The sequence below is a fragment of the Colletes latitarsis genome, chromosome 7 (assembly GCF_051014445.1).
Source record: "Colletes latitarsis isolate SP2378_abdomen chromosome 7, iyColLati1, whole genome shotgun sequence".
In the NCBI taxonomy this organism is placed as follows: domain Eukaryota; kingdom Metazoa; phylum Arthropoda; class Insecta; order Hymenoptera; family Colletidae; genus Colletes; species Colletes latitarsis.
In genome coordinates this window covers 18,196,155-18,222,808 of record NC_135140.1, presented here as the reverse complement: position 1 = coordinate 18,222,808, position 26,654 = coordinate 18,196,155, and the positions used below count along the sequence as shown (strand labels likewise).

Genomic DNA, 26,654 nt, shown 5'->3' with positions numbered 1-26,654 from the left:
CTGCTCCATCGATTCTTACTCTGTCAGGATAATTTATTTAAAAATATGAACATTGTCGGATCGACTTCGTTCTTTTCTTGAACGATAGATCTTAAAGAAAGGAACGAAGAACTCTGATGCATCGATGCTCTAGAAGCAGTAGTTTAGGTATAAAGTCGATTTAACTGTTAGAAACAGTCGCTTTGGGCGCTTGCTGCGCACGCATCCACGTTCAAAGCTATTTTTCTCGAAAACGAGGGCTCGGATGAAAAAATCGTACTTTACACTTTCGATTTGCTTTTGAACAAGAAATCGTATAGCACCGTTGAAAGAGAAATATCGAGGCATGACGCGCCCGATGAATATATCGCGCGAGGGACAATGAGGATAAGAGTTCGGCCGTTCGTAACGCTGCTCCACTTTTCCTCGTAGCTACCAGTTGCAATTAAGTAGGTTGCACGTATCAGTACGAAGTTCCTCGATCGTTGACCGTGTTCTGTCGCGTGCGTTTGAGATATTTCAAGTTCGATCTAGGCGTATGGACGAATTTACGATGTTTTTCAACGCAAGAGAATTCCGTCGATTTCAACTACGAAAACAACTTTATTTTAATCGGGTATTCTTGGCCTAAGGCCTCGAAAGTGAAGCGTTTCGCGTGGCGTTTTATTTTTAAGTGTTTTAGCCATGGAGGGAGCAAAAAATACGTGGTAAAACCTGTTTAATTTACTACGCCAAAGTAAGAGAAAGGTATTGTTCAATAGTTGGAATTTCTGCGAGCGTTAAAATCTCCCATGACGATGACACCTAACCACGCATTGAAATCTCCAAATAAACGATTCCTTTAATATCAAATTCACGATTTAATTACTACTAATTTAGGTACATCAACTACTTAGTCACACAAGGGTATGTTTAATGGCATTTAGCGTGGGATTTTCAAATTCTCGAAACCTTTTTTCGATTCTCTCTTAGCCCGCCATTGCTAGCGTGAAAAGTCGTTGTGTTTAGAAAGATTCTGTGGCTCGGAGCAGGCTCCGTTCACGCACCTGGCCCAAAATTCTCGGCCTGCTACGCAATAATGGCATATCGAAGCCGGAGGATCACACAGGTATAGTGGTAACGTGAGAAGGGAGGAGGGGAGGAGGGCCAAGAAACGAGACGGCATTCCTAAACCGTGAATCCTTCTCTGCGATCGAGTCGGATGCCGTTGAGCATCGTCGTATGTAAACGAGCGACCCTAAAAATACACCACGCGAATTCGCGTCACGGTTATCCACCTTCCACGAGGTAAACTCGACCGAGCACGCGCGAGCAGCGTCCTCGAACGGGATTCCAAAAAGTGGAGCATCCGGCAACGTGCTTCGCGACCGATCATTCGTCGCGTTCTATGCAAAAAACTATCTAGTTTTTATATTACTTTTTATCGTACGATGTTTAGCGACTTTTCTCCGTTTTAAAATCGATCGTGGGAGCTTGGAAAATTCTGGGACACTTTTTAGATATGCCCGGCGTCAGGTTCGATGGGATTAATATAAATTGTGCCACGTTCGTATATCTTATGGTCGTAGGCGCATTAAATTGCCTTTATTTATTGTTAGTTACGCAAACGTAGGCGTTTATGATTAAGGAATTACACGGTCTACATGTTAACCTTTTCAGAGATTCAAGCACGTGTGGTTTTGAAGTCGTTTGAAATATTGTAACACGGAAGTAACCATTAAAATTGTAAATTAGTGTTGGTAATTATATTTTCCAATTATGTAACGCAGCGGCAACGTCGTAAAATCTGAATTTTAGGTTACTTAGAGCAAAATGGTAGTTCCTGATGACTGACGGATACAGAAGTAGTCGTAGACCACATAACTTGTCCAAGTTAGTTTGCTGCTTTGATTTAAAGCATCCTTTGCGCTTGATAAAATAAAATTCCCACAACAGAGGTATAAAATCGCTGGAAAATATCACGCGTATACTATAGCAGGATGCGGGAAATGTTAATAGGCGCGAAAGATACGGCATACGTGGTACCAACATAGCCGTTTAACCTTTTAAAAGAAAGGAAGGCCGACTGCGTGTCTTTCGCGGCGAGTCCAGCTCGAATTGCATCGAAGAATCATCAAAGAATCCCGTGATATCGACGCGAACGCGACAGAGCTTTATCTTACTTGTAAAATACGTAGAAAAAAATTTATTGGCAAATTTATTTGCAGGTAAAATACTCTTGTGCTTACAAAATTGAAAACACTCAATATTTTTACCGTTGGAAACCAGCGAATAAAATATTATTTCACGTCCTTTGTAAAATTCTGCAAAATGTAATGCAGTAAATTGATGACTAAATACATTCGTTCGCGCAATAAAATTTCTACCTTTAATTATCGAACTATAAAAACCTCCGTATACTGGCCTATTAACCCATTGGAGTTGTTTGCCGATCCTAGAGTCGTTTCATGCTGAGAAATCGATCGATCACAGCCTTTCAGGAAAAAGAACACGGTTACTCGTAGCACTTTTGATTTCCAACGGCCTCTTCTCGAGGAATCGTAAAACAAGTAGGATAGTCGGCGAGGCGATCTCGCGTGGCACCAATCGATTTCTCGGTAACCAGACTGACATACCAGTTTCCTGGACATCCGTGTGCAATGTGACTGTCATACGGACGCGTCTACGTCTTCGTCCAAAGAAACACAGTCTTACAAATTGAGCAAAATGATTTTCAAATTCTCCAAATCGTTCGACCGCTTATATTTCTACTGAAATATATTTTAAACCATAGAAATCAGCCTTGAATCTCTGGGAAACACCACCAGATGGCGACTGACATAAAATCTAGGGTAGATCGAGGCACGGCGCATTCGTTTCGCGCATGACGTCATGAATATTTCATCAGGATTCAAATTGTACCGTTAGCGCGGCCATTTTTAGAATTTATGATAACTTTGTTTGTAGAACCAACTTGTCTTGTCTTTGTACATATAATAATTTTACCAGAAGTTATCATTTTCTTAATATTATGGAAACTTCGCATTTAATAAATATCACAAGCGATCGGAAATATTCCACCGAATAAAGTTTGGAGCTTATGCATCCGTAAACGTGAACGGACTCGGAAAAAGTACAGAAAGTTCCTCGTTCGGGAATGCAAAACATTCTGTTGAGTTAGGCGATGACTCAAACATGCTGGGAGCAACGTATATGCAACTTCTCAATTCGAACGGTCAACAACGCGAGCATGCGAAGACGTTTCACTCGTTCCTCTGTGTAATGTTACCCGTTTACCCACCGACCTACCTTTGACTCCACGCGTCGCACTAAAAACGATCGAGGTCGTTACGTCCGTCACTGTCTGTACAGGTCACCGGTTAACCGCGTTTCCCGCCAAACGGAGTCACGTCACGTGACCACGTTTGTTCCATCGATTTTTCACACTCGCGATGAATAGCATCGTCCAACACGAGATTAAACCCTTTTCAATCCCATCTCTAGCTGGACTACTCTCTTCCAGCCCATTTTACAGGCACTCTGTGTGTTTGTGATTGCCCTACAACTTCTACTATCTTAGTCCAATCCGGATGACATTTTGTTTAGTTGCTCTCTATGTTCCGACGGACTGTATAAGCTGCACTAAGTAATAAAAACTAAGACATCGATCTTTCTTCCGCAGGATGGGAACTGAGGGGCATACACTGTTACAAATTCTTCAACATCAGGCACTCTTGGGAAAAGGCGGCAGAACTATGCAGAAGGTAAGTCGATAGTTCCTCCACCGAGCCCAGGTCCTCTTACTATTGATATAATCGCGTTTCAAATAAAATACAAATGGCCCTGCGCGTTAGCAAGAAATTTCCAGGAGCAAGTAGTTCCCTCCAACAGTTTAATGTTCAGAGCCACCCAGATACGCCTCCTTCGGTTCAGAAAATCCGAACCCATTCGAAACAGTTCGGTGGGCAAACGTTCGCGATGCATAACTGAAAAATAGGAAACTTGGGAAACGCGAGGCGGCTTTGCAGTCGCGTTATTACACGCTAGAACGGAGCAAGAGATCGATTGACGTGGGATTGCAGGTACGGCAGCGAGCTGATGGTGGTGGAGTCGTACAGCGAGAACAACATGTCCGCGAGCATGATCGGCCGGCATTTGGATCGTTATTGGCTGGGACTGGCGTCCCTCGACGATCTCCGGACCAACACGCTCGAATCGGCAGCTGGAATGCTCGTCTCTCAATACGCAGGTTGGTAGAATCTTGCTTCGACTCGACCGGATCCTAATACTTGACGCTCGAATCGCACGCATCGTTAGCACCGTGGACGATCCTGCGTTTTATTCCGATTCGTAATTCGGAACTGTCGAGATCCGTGGACTTTCGAACGTCTTTTTCTACGATCGAACTTATCCGTGCACGTGTGCGTGCCGGCCGGTTTCCATTGGGGTCACGGAAACGCGGAACTGCACAGTGTATACAGTCACGAAGACACACTTTTCCCACAACAATGCCCAGATACCGTCGCTTTTACGTCTGTCGCGGCGCAAGCAGCAATTTGCTCGTCTGGCGCGTTATGCGGACATTTGCATAACGTTTCTTTCACTTTGGCTTTTCTCGGGCCTATCGAGACGTTCTGTCGTTAAAATTCACCATTCGTTCGTTTTTCCTCTTCACTCTCGCCATCGAAGAACGAAACCAATTCGCTCGTGAAACGAAAACACTGCGCCGCCATTAGTCATCTCCATCGGTTCCCGGAACTGCTTATTGAATTCTTCCATCCGCCCTTTCATCGTGTCATTGTCCGGTCCCGAGCCAGCGACACTATGAAAGGGTTTACCGTAGTTTCTACGCGACGGTGGCGCTTAACGACTCTGGTATTCAGGTTTCTGGGCGTCGAAGCAGCCGAATCCGCAATCAGGTGAATGCGTGGACGTCGCCTTGATGGATGACCGACAAACGTGGGAGCTGACCACATGCGAGTCGTTGCTGCCTTTCATGTGCAGGGCGAACGCTTGTCCCGCGGGTAAGTCGCCACGACCATGACGAAAATCGTATCGAACTCGCTGGGTCTCACGGTGTCGGCGAATCTGTTCAGGTTCGTTTCATTGTTCGAACGGCAAGTGCGTGAACGCGGCGTTCAGGTGCGACAAACAGGATGACTGCGGCGATTATTCGGATGAGATAGACTGCCCGGCGAACTGCCAGTTTTACATGGCGAGCAGCGGCGACGTGGTCGAGAGTCCCAATTATCCCCACAAATATGCACCCCTCAGCAACTGTAAGTGGACCCTAGAGGGGCCCCAAGGCCACAACATCCTCCTGCAGGTACGCAACCGCGCTTAATTTATTCCGAACGCACCGGTATATCGATGTATCACGCGACGCGCGGTTTCCAGTTTCAAGAATTCGAAACGGAGAAGAGCTTCGACATAGTGCAGATCCTGGTGGGCGGCAGAACCGAGGAGAAGTCCGTGAATCTCGCGACCCTGTCCGGGAAGCAAGAGCTCAGCAACAAGCTGTTCGTATCAGCGTCGAACTTTATGATCATTAAATTCAGCACCGACTCCTCGGTGGAGAGGAAAGGTTTCCGCGCTTCTTGGAAGACCGAGCCGCAAACCTGCGGCGGAGTTCTGCGAGCTACGCCCCAAGGACAGGTGCTTACATCACCAGGATATCCGCAGAACTATCCGGGAGGTTTGGAATGCCTGTACATCCTACAGGCTCAGCCAGGTCGCATCATGTCGCTCGAGGTGTGTGACTGAATTATGCAGGGTGTTCGGCCACCCTATATAACTGTTTGTTTTCGCGGGACGACCGGTTCGAGGTATTTTACGCGATGCTTTGCAGATCGAGGATCTGGATCTTGAGATGAATCGCGACTACATCTTGATAAGAGACGGCGACTCGCCGATGAGCAGGCCCATCGAACGGTTAACTGGAAAGTCGGAAGACAACCCGGCGGTGATAATGTCTACCGGGAACAACTTGTACCTGTACTTTAAAACCAGCCTCGGCGATTCCAGACGCGGCTTCAGCATTCGTTACACGCAGGGCTGCAAAGCCACGATCATCGCGAGAAACGGAACGGTGCAGTCGCCTTCGTTCGGCCTGAACGATTACCCTAACAACCAGGAGTGCATGTACAGGGTGAAGAATCCGCAAGGGAGGCCGTTGTCCTTGAAATTCATTAACTTCAACGTCCACAAAACTGACTTCGTTCAGGTAACGCCACAGTCGTCCATGGAAAAGTTTTCACGAGAACTTCGAAGTCTTAATTTGTGAATGTGTTCCGTAGATCTACGATGGTTCCAACACTAACGGGCTCCGTTTGCACCCTGGGAATGGATTCACGTCCAACACAAGGCCAAAGATTACGCTCACCGCCGAGAGCGGAGAGATGCTCGTCCGATTCACCTCCGACGCCTTGCATAGCAGTCCCGGATGGCAAGCAGAGTTCTCAGCAGGTGACGTGGACGCGATCAAGTAACTTATGATCCGGATTACTAACGTTCTTTGACTTCCACAGACTGTCCGTATCTTCAGTCCGGCGAAGGTGCCCTGGCTTCCAGCAGGGACACTGCGTTCGGTACACAGGTGACGTTCTCCTGTCCCCTGGGTCAGGAATTCGCGACTGGCAAGCCGAAAATTACCACGGAGTGTCTGCCAGGTGGCAACTGGTCCGTCACGTACATTCCCAAGTGCCAAGAAGTCTACTGCGGACCCGTGCCCCAAATAGACAATGGCTTCTCGATTGGATCATCCAACGTCACGTACAAGGGTCTGGCCACATATCAGTGTTACGCCGGATTCGCGTTTCCGACTGGTCGTCCTACCGAGAAGATTTCGTGCATGGCAGATGGAAGATGGGAGAAGAAACCCTCTTGCTTGGGTAAGTCGGTCATTAGTAACATGTTGCTCAATAACAAAGACACCACGATTAATCTCCAAGTGACACCAATGCGTTTCCTGTGCAGCATCTCAATGTTCCCCGCTTCCGGAGGCCCCCCACTCGAACATTACCATTCTGAACGGAGGCGGTCGCAGTTACGGAACGATCGTTAGGTTCGAATGCGAGCCAGGATACGTCAGAAGCGGACATCCCGTGATTCTCTGCATGAGCAACGGAACATGGTCCGACGAGGTGCCAACGTGTTCTCGTGAGTATCTATTTAGATTCAAGGGTGTTTGGTTGCAAAATCTGACGCCTCGTTTCGATTGACGATACTTTGGCGTGTAGGAGCGAAATGCCCATTACTGCCTACGATCAAGAATGGTTTCGTCGTCGATTCAACCAGGGACTACTTGTACGGCGACGATGCCAGGGTGCAATGCAACAGGGGCTATAAGCTTTCTGGGTCCAACATCATACAGTGTGGGCCCGATCAGAGATTCGATAACGTTCCAACCTGCGAAGGTACGAATCGACTGTTCACCATCCTATTTTTGATTCTTCTTTATCCGCGGACTCCGGTGTTTCAGATATAAACGAGTGTGCGTCGAGTCAGTGCGACTTGGCTTCCACCGAGTGCATAAACAACGCTGGTGCATTCACCTGCAAGTGCAAGCCAGGTTTCGCTCCTACTATGGAGTGCAGGCCTATAGGTGATCTTGGGCTTATTAATGGCGGTATCCCTGATGAGTCAATCACCGTTTCAAGCTCTGAGAATGGATACGCCAAGACTGTAAGTCATTAAGTCCAAATACAGCGGTACTTTGGTATTTAATTGAAGCACGATGTAACCAGTTCTTTGACTTTAAGGGTGTCCGTCTGAACAACGGTGATGGCTGGTGCGGTAACAACATCGAACCCGGGACGAACTGGGTGATGATCGACATGAAAGCACCAACGATCATTCGTGGTTTCCGAACGCAAGGCGTTGCGAGAGTAGATGGCAATATAGCGTACACTTCAGCAGTCCGAATTCAATATACAGACGACTTGACAGACACCTTCAAAGACTACACGAATCCTGACGGAACTCCGGTAGAGTTCAGAATACAGGCGCCCATTCTTTCCGTCTTGAATCTGCCAGTGTCCATCGAAGCACGCTTCATAAGGTTCAGGATACAGGACTACGTCGGAGCGCCATGCATGAAGCTCGAAATAATGGGATGTACTCGCCTGGAGTGCACCGACATCAACGAGTGCGCCGTCAACAATGGCGGCTGCCACCAAAAGTGCATCAACAACCCTGGCAGCTATGCCTGCATGTGCAACACGGGTTTCGAGTTGTACAAGAGCAACGGGACAGCCGGATTTAACATCGAAAAGTACGAAACTGGCGATAGAGATGGTGATTTGTATCAGAAGAACAAGACTTGCGTGCCGGTTATGTGTCCATCCATATCCGTGCCGGAAAATGGAAAACTCTTGTCGACTAAGGTATGTATCTAATATGCACACTCAAAGCGACGCCACTATGACTGTTATTATGATTTTGTTTATAGCAACAACATCACTTTGGCGACTTGGTCAAATTTCAATGTAATTTTGGTTACGTGTTGTCCGGTTCCTCGGCTGTCGTATGTACTTCTAGTGGAGCTTGGAATGGAACCACACCAGAGTGTCAGTGTAAGTAACCAATTGCAGTCGAAATAACTTATATCTGACAAGTCACTAATGGTCATAATCTCTCCAGATGCAAAGTGTGTGTCTCTACCAGACGACAAAAACGAGGGTCTGTCGGTTCTTCGTACCGATGAAGCAAGTGTCCTGGTACCCTTCAAGCAAAACGTCACGCTGAAGTGTGGTAGTAATGGACGATATCTGAGGAACACAGCCACTTCAGGCTTCCGACAATGCGTCTACGATCCGAAACCTGGTTTACCAGAATACTGGCTCTCGGGATCGCAGCCAGCCTGTCCTCGAGCTGACTGTGGAAAGCCTTTGCCTACTCCTGGGGCCGAGTACGGCCAGTACTTGGATACCAAATACCAGTCATCCTTCTACTTCGGCTGTCAAGACACGTTCAAACTGGCTGGTCAAACGAATCATCACGATAACGTCGTCAGATGTCAAGCGAATGGTATTTGGGACTTTGGTAATCTACGATGCGAAGGTCCCGTTTGCGAAGACCCTGGTCGGCCAAGCGACGGCTACCAAGTAGCCAGGAGCTACGAGCAAGGATCCGAGGTTCAGTTCGGTTGCAGCAGACCAGGATACATTCTCATTAATCCAAGACCTATCGTCTGCGTCCGGGAGCCGGAATGCAAAGTCGTGAAACCTCTGGGATTAGCCTCCGGGCGCATTCCAGACTCTGCCATCAACGCCACCTCTGAGAAACCGAACTATGAAGCGAAAAACGTTCGTCTGAACTCGGTGACAGGCTGGTGCGGCAAGCAGGAGGCGTTCACTTATGTTAGCGTAGATTTGGGCCAGGTATTCAGAGTGAAGGCGATCCTGGTTAAAGGCGTGGTGACGAACGACATCGTTGGAAGACCAACGGAGATCAGATTCTTCTACAAGCAAGCCGAGGTGGAGAATTACGTGGTCTATTTCCCCAATTTCAACCTGACGATGCGAGATCCTGGCAACTACGGCGAACTGGCGATGATCACTTTACCCAAATACGTCCAAGCGCGCTTCGTGATCTTGGGTATCGTCAGTTACATGGACACCGCTTGTCTGAAGTTCGAGTTAATGGGGTGCGAGGAACCCGTGGCGGAACCGTTGTTGGGCTACGATTATGGTTTCTCTCCTTGCGTTGACAACGAACCTCCGGTGTTCCAAAATTGCCCTCAACAACCGATAGTGGTGCAGAAGGGAGCCGATGGCGGGTTGTTGCCCGTGAACTTCACTGAACCAACAGCCATCGACAACAGCGGTAGCATCGCGCGACTCGAAGTGAAGCCTCGCAGCTTCAGGACGCCATTACGCGTGTTCGAAGACACTGTGGTTAAATACGTGGCGTTCGATTACGACGGGAACGTCGCCATTTGCGAGATCAACATCACCGTACCTGGTCTGTATACCACCTGGTTTCTCACTTCGATTCGTAAGAATAACATTCACTTATCACTGTAACACCCTTTGCAGACGTAACACCACCGAAGCTCAGCTGCCCACAGAGTTACGTGATCGAGCTAGTCGACAAGCAGGAGAGTTACACGGTCAATTTCAACGAGACTCGAAGGCGAATCAACGCCACTGATCCTTCTGGTCCAGTGAAGATCACGTTCGTGCCGGAAAGAGCGGTGATACCGATCGGCAGCTTCGAAAACGTAACGGTTTACGCGACGGACGCGAGCGGCAACAGAGCATCCTGCCATTTCCAAGTGTCGGTGCAAGCAACGCCATGCGTGGACTGGGAGTTGAAACCACCAGCCAACGGAGGACTGAAATGCGTTCCTGGTGACAAAGGTCAGCAGTGCATAGCAACTTGCAAGAACGGTTTCAGGTTCACCGATGGTGCTCCTGTAAAGACGTTCACCTGTGATGTCAACAAGCATTGGACTCCAGCTTCCGTCGTCCCCGACTGTGTCTCTGAAAGTAAGTCTTCCTTCCTCCAGTTCCAGGTGCCATTCGACCAGAGCTTTAAATAAATTCTCGTTTAACAGACACTCAACAGGCAAACTACCATGTCGTCGCTGCGGTAACATATCGCGCTAACGGCGCCGTTTCGAGGTCCTGTCTACCACAGTACCAGGATCTGATGTCCCAGTACTATATGGACCTGAATAATATCCTGACTCAACGTTGTTCTGCTGTCAACGTAAACATGAACGTGTCGTTTGTGAGGTCTGTTCCGTACTTGCTCGAAGAAAACGTCTTGAAGGTGAGCACCCACACTTTGAAAAGTATCTTCCCTGTCGATCTCATCGCATTAACCATGAATTATTTATAAATTTCAGATGGACTTCGTTCTCGTTGTCGTTCCTGCTGTACGCCAGCCTCAGCTGTACGATCTTTGTGGCTCGACGTTGAACCTAATCTTCGATCTGTCAGTTCCTTCCACTAGCGCAGTTATAGAGCCTTTGTTGAACGTGTCTTCTATCGGAAATCAGTGTCCACCGCTTCGGGCTCTGAAGTCGTCTATCACGCGGGGTTTCACATGCAGCATTGGCGAGGTTTTGAACATGGACACCAACGATGTTCCACGATGTTGTGAGTAATCGATCGTAACTGTGCAATTTTCCCGTATCGTACGAGATTAAACGAAATATTTTCCATTGCAGTGCACTGTCCAGCTGGCACTTTCGCCGGAGAAAAGCAAAAGCAGTGCACATCGTGTCCCAAAGGTTTCTATCAGAACAGCGATCGTCAGGGCTCTTGTTTGCGGTGCCCATTCGGTACATACACAAGGGAGGAGGGTTCGAAGAGCATAGACGACTGCATACCGGTTTGTGGGTACGGTACATATTCTCCCACTGGTCTAGTACCGTGTCTGGAGTGTCCTAGGAACAGCTACACCGGCGAGCCACCAATCGGTGGATACAAGGACTGTCAGACCTGTCCAGCCGGAACGTTCACCTATCAACCAGCCGCGCCAGGACGCGATCGATGCAGAGCAAAGTGTTCTCCAGGCATGTACTCCGACACAGGACTGGCCCCGTGTGCTCAGTGTCCAAAAGACTTCTTCCAGCCGCAACACGGAGCGACTACGTGTGTCGAGTGTCCGACGAATATGTACACCGACGGACCAGGCGCGCTTGGTCGTGAAGAGTGCAAGCCGGTGCAGTGTACCGACAGTGTATGCCAGCATGGAGGCTTGTGCGTGCCCATAGGCCACGGTGTTCAGTGTCTGTGCCCTGCTGGATTCTCAGGAAGGCGTTGTGAAATCGATATCGACGAATGCGCGTCTCAACCGTGTTACAACGGCGCCACTTGCATAGACTTGCCGCAGGGATATAGGTGTCAATGCGCCAATGGGTACTCTGGAATCAATTGTCAGGAGGAAAAGTCCGATTGCACGAACGACACTTGCCCTGAAAGGGCAATGTGCAAAGACGAGCCCGGCTTCAGCAACTACACGTGTCTGTGCAGGTCTGGATACACTGGCGTCGATTGCGACATCACTGTAAGTTTATTTATCGTTCGAAGTATCACGTATCTTAACTGTTCGTAACACTGTGTTGTAATTGCAGATAAATCCTTGCACGGCGAGCGGAAATCCTTGCAACAACGGCGCGACTTGCGTGGCCCTGCAACAAGGTCGCTACAAATGCGACTGTGTGCCAGGATGGGAAGGTCAGAGCTGCGAGATCAACACGGACGATTGTGCGGAGAAACCCTGTTTGCTGGGAGCCAACTGCACGGACTTGGTGGCTGACTTCAGCTGCGACTGTCCGCCTGGATTCACTGGCAAACGATGCCACGAGAAGATCGACTTGTGCTCGGGCAATCCTTGCTTGAACGGTATCTGCGTGGATAACTTGTTCAGCCACGAGTGCATCTGCCATCCAGGATGGACTGGCTCAGCCTGCGAGACGAACATCAACGAATGCTCCAACAAACCGTGCCGCAACAATGGCCAATGCATCGACCAAATAGACGGATTCACTTGCACTTGCGAACCAGGGTATACGGGCAAACAGTGTCAGCACACGATCGACGACTGTTCCTCAGAACCCTGTCAGAACGGAGGAACTTGCTTAGATCAATTGGAGGGATTCGTCTGCAAGTGCAGGCCAGGTTTCGTTGGACTCCAATGCGAGGCTGAGCTGGACGAGTGTCTCAGCGACCCTTGCAGCCCAGTCGGGACGGATCGTTGCGTTGATCTTGACAACACGTTCGTGTGTCACTGTCGCGAAGGCTACACTGGCGCTGCGTGCGAGATTAACATCGACGATTGTAGCTCTGGTCCTTGTTTGAATGGTGCTACATGCAGAGACGAGGTTGGCGGATTCAAGTGCATGTGCCCAGAAGGCTGGACCGGTGTTCACTGCGAGATCGACGTTGGAATGTGCCAGAACCATCCTTGCCAAAACGACGCTGCATGCGTTGACTTGTTCATGGATTACTTCTGCGTGTAAGTATTGCAACGACGTAAGGTAGCTCGTTGTTTAACAAACAAATGGCGCATTGTTTACAATCCTGTCTTGAATGTTGTAGATGCCCGTCAGGAACTGACGGAAAGCAATGCGAGACTGCACCGGAGCGTTGCATTGGTAACCCATGCATGCACAATGGACGTTGCCAAGATTTTGGCTCAGGACTCAATTGCACGTGTCCAGATGACTACACTGGAATCGGGTGTCAGTACGAATACGATGCCTGCCAAGCTGGTGCTTGCAAAAATGGAGCCACCTGCGTCGACGATGGTCCTGGGTTCGCTTGCGTTTGTCCACCTGGATATACAGGCAAAACTTGCGAGGAGGACATAATCGATTGCAAAGAGAACTCGTGTCCTCCATCAGCAACGTGCATCGATCTCACCGGGAAATTCTTCTGCCAATGTCCGTTCAACTTAACTGGCGACGATTGTAGGAAATGTAAGCATCGTGCTTCTTGTAATAACTATTTCACTTTGGGTAACACACAATTAATCACATTCTTACAGCAATCCAAGTGGATTACGACTTATACTTCAGCGATCCAGCGCGTAGCAGCGCCGCACAAGTGATTCCTTTCTTCACCGGAGCAAGGAAGAGCCTAACCGTAGCTATGTGGGTACAGTACACCCAAAAAGATGAGGCCGGAATATTCTTCACCCTTTATGCCGTGAGGTAAGTACTCAATAACAATTGGAATCAAAACTATTGATATGTTGCGTTCTAATTACGAACTGTTTCGTGTACAGCTCGCCTCATGTCCCGATAAACCGCAGACTCATGGTCCAAGCACACAGTAACGGTGTCCAAGTATCCTTGTTCCATGATCTGCAAGACGTTTATCTACCGTTTAGAGAATACGCAACGATCAACGACGGTCAGTGGCATCACGTTGCTGTAGTTTGGAACGGTGAAAATGGCGGTGAATTAGTTCTCATCACAGAAGGATTAATTGCCAGTAAAACCGAGGGATATGGAAGTGGCAGATCTCTACCAGCTTAGTGAGTTTACTATCTGTATAAAAATCAACAAAGGTGTGACTTGTAATGAAAGTGATCGCTTAAGTGTTTAATTGACACAATTTCTTTCAGTGCCTGGGCAGTTCTAGGAAAACCACAAAGCGAAAACGCAAAGGGCTACACCGAATCCGGGTTCCAAGGGCATCTAACCAAGGTTCAAATCTGGAGTAGAGCCTTGCACGTGACTAACGAAATACAGAAACAAGTACGCGACTGTCGCACCGAACCTGTCCTCTACCAAGACTTGGTGTTGACTTGGGCAGGATACGACGAAACAATTGGGGGCGTGGAAAGAGTTGTACCATCGCACTGTGGTCAAAGAGTGTGCCCACCTGGCTACGGTGGCAGCAAGTGTCAGCAATTGGAGTCTGACAAGATTCCACCAAAGGTCGAACACTGTCCAGGCGACCTTTGGGTAATCGCCAAGAACGGTTCGTCTATTGTCACCTGGGACGAACCACGATTTACCGATAATGTCGGCATAGTGAAGGTTCAAGAGAAAAATGGACACAAATCTGGGCAAACATTGATGTGGGGTACCTATGATATCAGCTACGTGGCTTACGATCAGGCTGGTAATTCTGCTAGTTGCAACTTCAAAGTTTATGTCCTGTGTAAGTCATCTTTTATTCCTGGTGTTTTAATGAAGTGTAGTTGGATAGTATTGATCATGTTTTATTCTTTAGCTGACTTCTGTCCGGAATTGGCTGATCCAATTGGAGGTACTCAACAATGCAAGGATTGGGGCTCCGGTGGTCAGTTCAAAGTGTGTGAAATCTTCTGCAACACTGGCCTCAGGTTCTCTCAAGAGGTGCCTAAATTCTACACTTGTGGAGCAGAAGGCTTCTGGAGGCCAACCAATGATCCATCTCTCCCCTTGGTGTACCCTGCTTGCACAAGTAATGTTACATCCTATTCTTCTGACATTGTCTTTCCAGTTGTTGATTATTTCGGTATACAACGTTTCTTATTTTACTCAGGTGCAACAGCAGCTCAGCGTGTATTCAGAATTAAAATGAATTTCCCCACGTCGGTTCTATGTAACGAAGCTGGTCAAGGAGTGCTCAAGAAGAAGGTTCGGGATGCTGTAAATTCCTTGAACAGGGACTGGAACTTCTGTTCGTATTCTTACGAAGGTACGTCATCGTTATCGCTCAGGCTTTCCTCGATACTTAATCTTGATTTAATATTTGCAGGAACTCGTGAATGCAAGGATCTTAACATCGACGTTCAATGCGATCACCGTGTACGCTCCACCAGAGATACCAACGAAGAAGATGGCGGAACTTACATAATTTCCGCGGTAGTACCAGCTGAACCGTAAGTATCCACGTTTCGATTCGTTAAATTGCATACGCTTCTCTATTTTGAAAATTGCGTCTCATAAGTGAGTCCCGACGTTCCTATCGACGGGAGAATTACTCAGTTAGCTATCTAGCATTAGCTTGCAGTCAAGCTTCAATCAGACTTCGTTCAAAGACCTAAATTAGTACTGAGCAATTTGTTACTTGTGTTGCATCGTAGAACGAGACAAGCGCGGCAAGGCAGCGATACCTACGAGGTGGAGATCTCGTTCCCAGCGATAAAGTAAGGACAGCTCGATTTATGCCACGTGCGAAACATATCATTGTACATGTGTCCTCGTCATCTCGGTTATATCCGGCATCATCTCACATTCTTATAAATCCATTCGCGACCATGAATATACCATACTAGACGGCAATGCATGAGGGGCATACGGAGAAAAGGAAATATGTTACTCTATCATAACCTTATTGCGGTCGGGTCAAAATCAACTGGCCCCGCAGGTTGCCGGGTCAAAGCTATCGCCACTAACCGGTTTCCTATCTTCGCTTTCAAGAAACGAGAAAGCCGTCTCGGTTGCCTTAAATGGCCAGTTGAGTTTGATCTGTTTATAAACCTGAACAGATCGTAAATGTAACGAGTCATAAGTAACTAGCAATTTTCTCCGTGTCCATGTACTAGAAGAAACTCGAACAGGGTCGATTTAAATAAGTTGTCGCGTAAATGAACAAAGATAAAGTCGACCCTAACCGATTGGTATGCACGTTGTTTACTAACTGTTCATACACGACCGATTAGTATAAATGGGACATATTCATATGGGTACTTAAGTAGGTACCAACGATAAGATAGTGAAATAACAACGTAACGGCGTAACACCTGACTGGAAACCAAGCTGTTGGGTTGACGACATTTTATGAGCACTGATGAGCATTCCCATCAGGCTTGAATACCTTCATGAATCCTCGGGTACATTCTGATTCATCGATACCAAACAGCTTAGGTTGTCAATATAACAGAAAAGCTACAATGACACTTGGCGTCGTCCATGTTGTATATTAGAATTCCAGGACGTCTTGAGCATTAAGCATTACGTAGGTACATAATTAATAGGTGTCGATAAGGTTGCGTCTTGCTGAGGATCCAATGGAAAGTCTGCCTGGTTACCTTCGCCTTAAGATAACGGCTGTACATATTTGCGCATACTCTCCTTCACCTATCGCTAAAACAGACGATCTATCGGTTCCCAGTTCGTTAACAGTCCTCTGTATTTTATAGCGATCCGATTTTGAACGCTAACTCGAACGAGAGGGCGACCGTCCAGGCCTTATTGGAGAGACTGATCCTGGAGGAAGATCAATTCGACGTTCACTACATCTTGCCGAACACTGTACCTGATCCAGCATCCCTGATTCTTGAATCTGACTACGACTGCCCAGTGGGACAGGTCGTTATGGCGCCAGATTGCGGTAAGCATTTAACCACCAAAGATTTCTTCGAACACGAGTGTAGTAACTCGTCTTCTGGCATTTGTGATCACAGCACAGGGGTAGGTTAACTTTGTGGAATGTTCAAATTCACTGATACGCGTAGAATAACTTCGTTTCCATCTCGTCCGCAGTGCCGTGCGCTGTGGGAACGTACTACGACGAAGAAACGAAGCAGTGCCTGTCCTGCCCAGTGGGCAGCTACCAAAGCGAGTCAGGGCAACTGAAGTGCAGTTCCTGCCCCGTGATAGCCGGACGTCCTAGCGTGACGGTTGGACCAGGCGCCAGAAGTGCAGCCGACTGCAAAGAGCGCTGCCCAGCTGGAAAGTATTACGACGACGTGGCTGGGCTCTGTCGAAGCTGCGGCCACGGTTTCTATCAGCCCAACGAAGGCAGCTTCTCCTGCTTGCTGTGCGGCCTGGGTAAGACCACCAGGACACCCGAGGCGGTGTCCCGCGAGGAATGCAGAGACGAATGCGGCTCTGGACAGCAGCTGGCCGTCGAAGGCAAGTGCGAGCCTTGCCCACGCGGAAGCTACCGCACCCAAGGGGTTCAGGCTGCTTGCCAGGCGTGCCCTGTGGGCAGGACAACGCCAAACATGGGCTCAGCGGCCATCGAGGAGTGCTCCCTTCCCGTCTGCGATCCGGGAACTTATCTGAACGGAACCCTGAACGAATGCATGGAGTGCAAGAAGGGAACCTATCAGTCGGAGCCTCAGCAGACCTTCTGCATACCCTGTCCACCCAATACCAGCACCAAAGGAACATCAGCGGTAAATGCTTATACATATAACCGCCGCACGGCCTTAATTTCCGAGATATTTGCGAAATGCTGGTTTCTCTGTTTCAATTAGACGAACAAAGCTGACTGTACTAACCCATGCGAAACCAGCGACGCTGAGATGCACTGCGACGCGAACGCGTACTGTCTGCTGATACCCGAAACCAGCGACTTCAAGTGTGAGTGTAAGCCAGGTTACAACGGAACTGGTACCGAATGCACGGACGTCTGCATGGGCTACTGTGACAACGAGGGGGTGTGCTTGAAGGACTCGCGAGGACAACCATCGTGTAGATGCAGCGGTAGCTTCACTGGAAAGCGGTGCACTGAGAAATCCGAGTTCTTCTACATCACGGGTGGCATCGCTGGTGGTGTTATCTTGATCATATTCGTTGTCCTGTTGGTGTGGATGATCTGCGTCAGGTCAGTATACTTCGTTCTTCTTTTTTTTTGAAGGGATATCGTTTGTCGTGAAACAACGAAATTGTTTCTACAGAGCTTCTCGAAAGAAGGAGCCCAAGAAGATGCTCACGCCAGCGACCGATCAGAACGGGTCGCAAGTGAACTTCTATTACGGTGCTCCCACGCCGTACGCGGAGTCCATAGCACCGTCGCATCACAGCACTTACGCGCACTATTACGACGACGAAGAGGACGGTTGGGAAATGCCCAACTTTTACAACGAGACTTACATGAAAGGTAAGCAACGCGGGACGCAAAGCACGAAAACCGAGTGTTAACGAGACTTTGCACTTTTCAGAGAGTTTACACAATGGTAAAATGAACAGTCTCGCTCGTTCCAACGCCAGTATATACGGCACGAAAGACGATCTGTACGACAGACTGAAACGTCACGCGTATCCTGGAAAGAAAGGTTGGTAGTTCTTTCGAATAAGAATTCAGACATTGCTATTTCACCCACATTCTCCCTAGAAAACTTATCTCATTCCTGCTTTAAACAATTTGCAAAATTTCTGAACTTTCCCATCCACGTGTACACTCAAAGTATGCGTTCACCTGATATAGCTAGCCTCTGTGAACATAAGTGTCCCGCGTATGGTGTACGATCAACAACAACGATCTTAGCATCGAAAGAATTAATCCTTTCGCTGCTAAGGCCGTATACATACGGCCTCAATAAGTTGACGCTCATTTGCGAAGGACGTATACGTACGCCCTCCACAAGCGACGTTCATTTTACGAAGGATGTACAGATCAGAGTTGGACATGCTTTTATCTAGTTAAAAGATCTGTTGTATAAATTTTAATCCGCCGCTGATCACGAATAAAAGTTTGTTTAGACAAGCTTGTATTTGTGACGGGCGTACGCTGGGAGTAACGATCGATCAAGGATTGTCTAGATGATACATTTATACCAAAATTACCTAGATAACGATGGCCAACTCTGGTACAGATACATCTGTAAATTATATTAGATCTACTATTTTTATCTTTTTATTCAGTTGATAGGATGTCGTTGTCGACAGTACATATGACGTAACATTGCCCGAAGCATTCGAATACCCGCGAAATATACGAGAATTTCTGCAGCCGTTCGCTGTTCTCCTGCCGCGCAGCGTGAAATCGCAGCGAAAGGGTTAATACGCCCCATCTCAGGGATAAGTTGAATTGGACACCCGGTATATAAAAGAAATGACACCGACAAACATTTTTGCAGACAAAAGCGACAGTGATAGCGAGGGCCAGTGACCGCGAAGAGCATTCGACGTTCTACCAGCGTAGAATATAAAATAAAACACTGTCGACGTCCCTGACACGCACCAGCAACGGGGAATGTTGCTCCATCGTCGAATCCAATAATTATTTATTATTCCCGAGACGAAGATCGTACCAGTGGCGCGTCATTCGGAGATTCGCGGACGTTTGTCGAACTGAAACCGAGTCAAACACCGCGACAATCTCCCCGGACTGATGCTCGGCGAGCATAATACGAGGGGGCGTGCGTTAATCGACGGTGAAACAATCGAGTCCTGGAACGACGATCAAATCGATCGTTGTTTCGGCACCCGTCGGTCGATCAACGAGGGCCACGAATTAAAAAAAAAAAAAAAGAAAAAATGAAAAAAAAAAAACATGAAAAGACTACGCGCGAGGTTGTAATTTTTTGTAATTTAATACCACCTAGCCGTTAAGGACTATTTCTATTAATTAACTTCTACGATTAACGGTGCGAACGAGAGGAACCTGTGTGTGCATGTATGTTAATACACCTATACATAAGCGAATTTATATTTTGTTACTATAGATATGTATCACACGCTGTAAAATAATGTCGCGTAGGCGCGCAAAGACGCAATGCACCTGATGAAACGAAAGAAACATTTAGGATTTGAATTTTATGCCGCGTTCCGGACGACACATGTCGCGAACGTATGTGTTCTGATAGATTTATTGGTCCACGGACGGATGGAAATTAAATTGGCCGTTCAGGGTCATCGGTGGCGCTGTCCCCCACCATTGACGTCCGCCAGACCCCCACTCTGACACGACGTAAAAGTGGGGGATGCGTCTGGCGCGAGTTACTGCCGGAAACGTGACCCTGAGCGGTCGATTTTTTGACGCCACTATAGTCAGCATTTCAGAAGAAATAAAAATCAGCAAGAACCATTCGAGAATAACGCTAATGTACATTCGAGTATGCCTACGACGCTGTTTCCCACTTTGTATTGTAAAAACTTTAACAAACGGTTGTTTTCTTTTTTATTAATAAAATGTATTTCGATAATACCTCGTTCAACGCTGCCTTCGCGCAGCTTCGACACGCCATTTTTCATTCGAGTTCTTTAATTTAGATACTTTCTTGTCTATCCATATCGGGATAACTCTGTACATTTTTTCTTCGAATTGGAAATCGTTTCCAGCATTAGAGGCTACGTTCGAAGGTAAGTGTCTCTCCGTTTTCTCCACATGATCCTCGAAGAATTTATTTAAACGAACTTTAATATCAGCATAGTCTTCGTTTTCGTTTTCGTTCGAATCCGAGGAAACTGGATCGTCCGATTCGCTATCCGAATCCGATTCGTCGGAGGTGATAACATAATCTGAACTCGTGACATTTTTAGAATCTTAAATAAATTTGTTGCAATTAAAATTTGTTCATTTCGCCGAGAATTTAAGAATACTGATTCATGTATGCACCTTCTGCGCATCCGTTTGTCATTATTTTCAACAGTAACTGAAAAAGTAACACTACTTATTATTTTCACTGCCATCTTAAAATAGCAATGATCGTTGCTGTACCTCGATGCGATCCTTCAAATCCATAGAATCTTTTTTATCCATCGCAAACGTTTATATTTATCTTTATTCCATTTCCAATTAATTAATTACCACGTGTTTTTGCCATTTTATCATTTCTTTTCGTTGGTTAACATATCAAATTGTAAATGACATTTTGCTGAACTGTTATTGTTTGGTCGATAGAAACGTTCGCTGTTTCAATAATCAAATACACGCACGCGTACGTAGAAAATTTGCACGCGAAGGTTAAAAATAAACCGAAGCAATAAATTATTCCGTTCGTTGTCTGCTATTTAGCGCTAATCGTGCCAGTGTTTCATCACACACTGACCACGATAAATTATGCTAACTTTATGTGGGATTTCTAAATTGGCCAGGCATTTGGTATACATATTTAGCTATTCTTATGTGATACAAGTTCAAAAAGAAAGAAATGTCAACAGTGGCTGACGCAAGAAACTTCAATCGTTAAAATTCTATGCAAATAGAGTACCCGTACATTTGCGTGGCGCACGATTTACATTGGCGTGTAAGTAACGAGTGCCGTTAGCTCCATCTAGCAACGCCACGCGCTCAATTCTTTACAACGATACGCTCAAACGATAACACCGCGTGATTCATCATTAATGCGGTTGATTCCGAGCCGCCGCACATTCCGCGAAAGCAAAAAAATCGCCTCAGCATTCTTCCGTAATCGATGTACCGTCACGTAATCTTTTATCGTTCCATCGTCCTTGCGACGCACATACGTTCCAACATACGAGTTTCAACGTCCGCATGCCGCCAGAAAGGTTGGAATCTTTTTCCACGAGGAAATGTGATCGATTCCTCGATCGTGACCGGAAAAGAGAGTCCGTTAATTAATTTGGGAATCCCGGGCAAACTGGTTGCGCAATAACTCCAAAAATTTGCATCGTCGAGCGGGTCGTGAGCGTGGAAAAAAGAAAGGATCACGTTTATCGACTGGAAACGAGTCGCTGCGACTCAAATTTCGCGTGTGGCTCGTTACGTTCTGTTCAATGGGCGTCGCGTGGCGGCTATTGGTCGACGGTGACCTCAGATGGCGCCGATTGGCCGAAAGTGACGTAGTCGAGAGCACGAGTAGTGACCAGTTTAGTGCGCGTGAGTATGCCTCGTGACGTGTTCAATCCCGGCACTGACGACGTTCCAGGCTCGCATTACGCGAAGAAGATCCGAGGCGTTGGTACCAGCGATCAGTACGTCGGTCACGTTGCGAGAATCGTTCTAATAGAAAGCTCATCTGTGAACGAATAGTCGATCGTACGAAGCAGTTCTCGTGTTCCAAGTGGAAGGTACGATAACACGGATCGTTTCAAGGAGGGTGAGTGAATTATACGCAAACGTAAATTCGTTGAATCGTGTCTCTATACCTGGTGCGTGGTTCTACTCGTGGCTATAGCCGAATAGATTATATAACCGTCGAGTTTAATTCCGTCGTTTGTCGAAATGGCTGGCAATGCACGAAAATTACACTGCGCATCGTGGCTCGGATCGATCGTACGTCGCACCGACCACGAGCCTACATATACGTATTTCGTGTCCGTGTAAATATAGCAGTCCAGAAATTTCCGATCGAACGGTATACATTGAACGCGACGACGATTTTTTTGTTCTCTGGACGAGTATCGCGGGTCGATCGAAACGTATGGTGTAACGTATGTAAAGCCGGTTTGCAAAAATTCAGTCGCACGCTGTAAAGCTACGCGTTACATAACGAGGTTAGATAGCGACGTTTAGTTACGTTGCTCGACGTGTGCGTGCGGTCGCTTTCCCGATCGATAAGAAACATTGGTAACCGAGACGGTTGCTCGATAAAACGTGGTCGGCGAGCGATACGGCATGGACGGTTTAATAGCGGGACTGATACGATAGACGTTCCAGGAATTTCGATCCCAAAATACAAAACAAGGTATCGAAACGTACGGAAATTTCAAGTACTTGATATCAACTCTTAATATAGTAAAATCCAAGATATAGCCAAGTCACAAGTTAAATTGTTTTCATGTAGTCAGTACAATGTAACGCGATACATAAAACTTTAAAGAATCGGCACTCGAGAATGTATAGTCACATTCGATCTCCACGATCGAATGAAACTTTTCGCGAGTGTATTATACAGGGTGTTCGGCCACCTCTGGGGAAAATTTTAATGAGGGATTCTAGAGGCCAAAATGAGACGAAAATTAAGAATACCAATTTGTTGATGGAGGCTTCGTTAAAAAGTTTTTTTTCTCGAAAATGCGCAAAATTTCGGGGGTATGTCTATTCACCAAAAATGATTGCTATTGACCCCCGCAACCGAAAATAATTTTTCCAAAACGATTTGAAATTTTTCTTCCCCGTCGAAAAATTTCACACCTCGAATTTTTTTCTAGAAAGTGGGTAGGATTTCGAAGGTATGTGTAATGACCAAAAATGATTGTAATTGAGCCCCGCAACCGAAAATAATTTTTCCAGAACGATTTGAAATTTTTTTTGTCAGTCACCTAATTAGATATATAAAAACAAATTTTATACTCGCGCAATAATTTTCCTTACGCTTCTTTTTAATTTATTCTTCGATTTTTGTTACCTTTTTCGCTACTTTTTCCCCACCTATGTCCTTTAATGGTGTTAAAAAAATCTTGAATTTCCAATTTTGTACTTGAAGGATTTATTTGGTAATAATTTCTGTTCAAATATGGAACCCTTCACACTTTTATGATAAACTACGCTACGATTATCTAAATTAACGCTTTTTCGTAATTCTATCTATCGTACTACATTGTAGTGACTGGATGTCAACAATTCACGACCTCCCTGTATTTTCAAACTGTTTGGAATATACTCTCGCTTTCTATCCCAAAAATATCTGTGCTCGAGATACGTAGACCAGACAGGTTGTAGATACACCCTATTTCCATATATAAATATCGTATGTTTAAAGGAAAATTGTTACAGTCATAATTGTAAAAACAATTTAAAAAATGCGCTTGATTATATTCCTGATATAAAACGATTTATTTCCATTTCAGGTGTCAGATTTATTTAATTTTTTATGCGACGAGTGGCCTTGATATGGTATACTTCACACGTAACTCTAAATTTATTGTTTACGTCTGCATAAATTCTGTTTTTCAATAAACGTTTTATCTATATTAAACTTAGTCTTGACTGTAGTTGATAAGGATCTTAATGCCGTATTTAATGGTATTGATACGATCTCTTCAATATATGAGTCTTTTCTGACAAATATGTATACTGTTATCATGATTAATTAGCATTCATCTTGTTAGTAATTAAACATGATAGGAAGGGATTAACAGCATTTCTTGTCTGTATGCTTGTATCAGAAAGTAATATTTCACTTGATTCAAACGAAATGCATATTAATACATTAATAAATAAATATTTGATATATCTAAAATTATAATTTTTGTTATAGGTATCCAAAATCCCTCCTATTTACGAACGCCCAACGGCCAGCAACATTTCATTTGAGAAGAGAGGCGAGTTTAACGTGAGTATTTAGAAAACTACGCCAACTTACGAGGTCAGATAGTGGGTGGACGAACTCTAAAGTGAAATAAATTTACAGGTATCGAAGCCATGCAACCGTCAGCCGCATCTGTCATCTGTTTTTCGTGGCGTGAGATTGGAGCCGCCGGAGGGAGAATCTTCAAAAATGGACACAGTCCCCTTATTGTCACCAACCATGGAAACAGAATTGCTGAAGGAACCATGGGTATTTCCACAATCAAAGCTAACAATAAAAGAAGAGAAGAAAGCAACGCCGTCTGCTTGGGAGGAAAACTTTCAGGATTTAAGCGGCTGGTGCATGGATACATTCCAGGGTCAATGCGATTTTCGTATAGGTGAATCACCTACTTTTAAACTATCAGGTCCGTACCAGACATGCCTAATCACGATCGATCGTGCAAGGGTTGTCTTTTATTTTCCCTGTACTATTCCAGGTACAAAAGACGAGGGTAACAGTGCTTTGGCTTCAGAGGAGGGGGTATTGAAAGATTTGATAAGTGTAGCAGGCGAAGACAAGTGGAGCATAAAAATGAACGGGTCAACCGAACATACCAACAATAATTGTCACAGCTTACAATCTACATCAAAAGTAACTAGCAAATGCGACAGAAGAGATAGTACTGCAAACTCTAATACGTCCAATTTGTGGTTGAAGCTATCGAAACGAACAACACCTACTATACCATCAAACGTAAACGTAATTTCATGGAACAAACAGAACGATGCAGATGCTAGTATACCATTCCAAGCCAGGTGCCAGATAGAAGACATCAATTTGAATAACGCGTGTCCGACTTCTTTCGGTTCTGCCGAAAATCAGCGAGAAACGTGGGACGTGTTGCAAACAGTCGAGACCACGGGATCGGAATCGTTCGATTTGTTGTCGTACCTTTGCGATGTGAGTCTCTGCAGATAATTAACGCGAGGAACTAACCAGCGTGTCGCCTGTTCGAAAATCTTTTTATTATAAATAGAGCTGGACCCGTTCCAATATTTCCTAAGTATTCGACTATCATTGTTTGGGTCTTGAACCGTCCGTGTATGTGTTACAGGATGAAGTTAGTTCACCGGAGGGCAGTGTCTCCATAGATGGTTCGATCGTGTCCCTCGCTAAATCGCCCACGACTATAGTTCCGGTCGTTTACGAAGAGATGAAGACCGAGAACGAGTCACTGGTCGTTTACGAAGAGATGAAGACCGAGAACGAGTCAGACGTACAAAGTCGAGTAGCGCCAACTTTAATTTTGCCTACTACGGAAGAGACATCCGCGGTATCTTCGCGAAGATCCGAAAGGAAAAGGGCAGCTGTTACCAGCAAAGTGGAGAAAACTTACAATAGAATAGTGAAACGATCGAGGCCGGAACGAAGACGCGATACCGAAACCGACTCGTCGAGCGATCAGACGTACGGTTCACATTACAGAGAGTCCAGAGAAAAGAACAATGAAGCTTCACGGAAGTCACGTATGAACAAAAAAGCGAAAGAGTGCGAGATGACTATGAAAGCAATGGAATTGGAAAGAGATAATCGAATATTGAAAATGAAAGTCGAGGAACTCGAGAAACTTGTGACGTCGATGCGCAGCGCGTTGCTAAGATCTGCTCTGAAGAAAGAGTTCTAAATATATATTATTATTTTCATCGCTCATTATGCGTCGGTACTTTCTCCGTTCTTTCTCTTTTTTGTTCTTTTTTTTCTTTTTTCTTTAAAGAGTTATATGTTTTGTAATACGAAAGAGAAAAGCAATCGAAGCATTATTTTTCTCGACATTTATATAATTAGGATTACGAACGCCCAGAATGGTATACTTGGTATTAATTTTTTTTTTTCTGACGTACCAAGGTGAAAAAGAAGCTATTGAATTTTGATTATACATAGGAAATCATTTTTGAAAGGAAAGGTGTATTTCTTGACGTTTTATGTATCTGTTTGTTGCACAATGCTTGTGTTTAAGTTCTTCAAGATTTTATTTACGATATTTTATAATACTATAATGGAATATATTATCCATATTATCAAAAGAAAAAAAAAGAAAAAAAAAATATGAGATATACGAAGGAAGAAAGGTTGGAAAAGTTACAAATGTATCCTTTCAAAAGTTTATCAAGAACAAGATTACATAATCGTTTTGTTCAGCCTTGTATTGTACCTGATAAGAGAAGTATGAATATAGAGGTTCGGACAAGATAAACTATGATTGGTAAAAATATAATTTTTTTACTGGCATGGGCACAACAGTGACATGATGTACAATAATCTTCGAATAAAGAAGTTGCTTCAAAATTTATCTTGTAGCAAAGAGAATTATTTTT

The 26,654-nt window shown here is 45.7% G+C and overlaps 3 protein-coding genes across 7 annotated transcripts in view; 2 read left to right on the top strand and 1 right to left on the bottom strand.

The window, feature by feature from the left end:
- Uif (sushi, von Willebrand factor type A, EGF and pentraxin domain-containing protein uif) overlaps window positions 1-19,641 on the top strand; it is a 35,770-nt gene extending 16,129 nt beyond the window's left edge. The window contains exons 4-36 of one of the 4 annotated variants that reach the window (XM_076767665.1): window positions 3,641-3,722; window positions 4,041-4,207; window positions 4,842-4,982; window positions 5,055-5,284; window positions 5,356-5,709; window positions 5,807-6,181; window positions 6,255-6,423; window positions 6,486-6,848; window positions 6,934-7,116; window positions 7,197-7,373; window positions 7,439-7,641; window positions 7,719-8,342; window positions 8,408-8,531; window positions 8,599-9,921; window positions 9,996-10,448; window positions 10,517-10,734; window positions 10,811-11,063; window positions 11,135-11,976; window positions 12,044-12,927; window positions 13,011-13,390; window positions 13,459-13,624; window positions 13,699-13,950; window positions 14,041-14,582; window positions 14,655-14,867; window positions 14,949-15,104; window positions 15,165-15,288; window positions 15,493-15,555; window positions 16,552-16,742; window positions 16,895-17,532; window positions 17,614-17,963; window positions 18,037-18,239; window positions 18,301-18,414; window positions 19,219-19,641. In XM_076767665.1, coding sequence (XP_076623780.1) covers window positions 3,641-3,722; window positions 4,041-4,207; window positions 4,842-4,982; window positions 5,055-5,284; window positions 5,356-5,709; window positions 5,807-6,181; window positions 6,255-6,423; window positions 6,486-6,848; window positions 6,934-7,116; window positions 7,197-7,373; window positions 7,439-7,641; window positions 7,719-8,342; window positions 8,408-8,531; window positions 8,599-9,921; window positions 9,996-10,448; window positions 10,517-10,734; window positions 10,811-11,063; window positions 11,135-11,976; window positions 12,044-12,927; window positions 13,011-13,390; window positions 13,459-13,624; window positions 13,699-13,950; window positions 14,041-14,582; window positions 14,655-14,867; window positions 14,949-15,104; window positions 15,165-15,288; window positions 15,493-15,555; window positions 16,552-16,742; window positions 16,895-17,532; window positions 17,614-17,963; window positions 18,037-18,239; window positions 18,301-18,414; window positions 19,219-19,250 — 10,589 coding nt within the window. In that variant the 3' untranslated portion in view covers window positions 19,251-19,641. Of the gene's footprint in view, window positions 1-3,640; window positions 3,723-4,040; window positions 4,208-4,841; window positions 4,983-5,054; window positions 5,285-5,355; window positions 5,710-5,806; window positions 6,182-6,254; window positions 6,424-6,485; window positions 6,849-6,933; window positions 7,117-7,196; window positions 7,374-7,438; window positions 7,642-7,718; window positions 8,343-8,407; window positions 8,532-8,598; window positions 9,922-9,995; window positions 10,449-10,516; window positions 10,735-10,810; window positions 11,064-11,134; window positions 11,977-12,043; window positions 12,928-13,010; window positions 13,391-13,458; window positions 13,625-13,698; window positions 13,951-14,040; window positions 14,583-14,654; window positions 14,868-14,948; window positions 15,105-15,164; window positions 15,289-15,492; window positions 15,556-16,551; window positions 16,743-16,894; window positions 17,533-17,613; window positions 17,964-18,036; window positions 18,240-18,300; window positions 18,415-19,003 lie in introns of all 4 variants that reach the window. The other 3 variants (XM_076767664.1, XM_076767667.1, XM_076767666.1) reach the window with 3 other exon arrangements.
- Window positions 19,642-20,294: 653 nt separating this feature from the next.
- LOC143343546 (uncharacterized) lies at window positions 20,295-20,905 on the bottom strand. Its single transcript, XM_076768525.1, has 3 exons — window positions 20,802-20,905; window positions 20,700-20,736; window positions 20,295-20,626 (listed from the first exon to the last, which is right to left on the bottom strand). The coding sequence occupies exons 1-3, from the start codon at window positions 20,841-20,843 to the stop codon at window positions 20,295-20,297; spliced, it is 411 nt and encodes a 136-aa protein (XP_076624640.1). The 5' UTR covers window positions 20,844-20,905.
- A 1,034-nt stretch (window positions 20,906-21,939) lies between these two features.
- On the top strand, window positions 21,940-26,629 carry LOC143343132 (uncharacterized). 2 transcript variants are annotated; one of them, XM_076767669.1, is made up of 6 exons: window positions 21,940-22,143; window positions 24,247-24,321; window positions 24,400-24,703; window positions 24,776-25,239; window positions 25,394-25,471; window positions 25,511-26,629. In XM_076767669.1, exons 3-6 carry the CDS (start codon window positions 24,487-24,489, stop codon window positions 25,961-25,963), a joined length of 1,212 nt encoding a protein of 403 aa, XP_076623784.1. In that variant the 5' UTR covers window positions 21,940-22,143; window positions 24,247-24,321; window positions 24,400-24,486; the 3' UTR covers window positions 25,964-26,629. The 2 variants fall into 2 exon arrangements, with proteins under 2 accessions (XP_076623784.1, XP_076623783.1); XM_076767668.1 differs by having other exon boundaries at window positions 21,941-22,143; window positions 25,394-26,629.
- The last annotated feature ends 25 nt before the right edge of the window (window positions 26,630-26,654 follow it).

Coding starts and splice junctions, on each gene's coding strand:
- LOC143343132 (XM_076767668.1), top strand. CDS start 24,487: ATGGACACAGTCCCCTTATTGTCACCAACCATGGAAACAGAATTGCTG. Junction 24,704..24,775: donor ACCTACTTTTAAACTATCAG/GTCCGTACCAGA, acceptor GTACTATTCCAG/GTACAAAAGACGAGGGTAAC. Junction 25,240..25,393: donor TGTTGTCGTACCTTTGCGAT/GTGAGTCTCTGC, acceptor TATGTGTTACAG/GATGAAGTTAGTTCACCGGA.
- LOC143343546 (XM_076768525.1), bottom strand. CDS start 20,843: ATGGATAAAAAAGATTCTATGGATTTGAAGGATCGCATCGAG. Junction 20,737..20,801: donor ATTTGAAGGATCGCATCGAG/GTACAGCAACGA, acceptor TTACTTTTTCAG/TTACTGTTGAAAATAATGAC. Junction 20,627..20,699: donor GACAAACGGATGCGCAGAAG/GTGCATACATGA, acceptor AATTTATTTAAG/ATTCTAAAAATGTCACGAGT.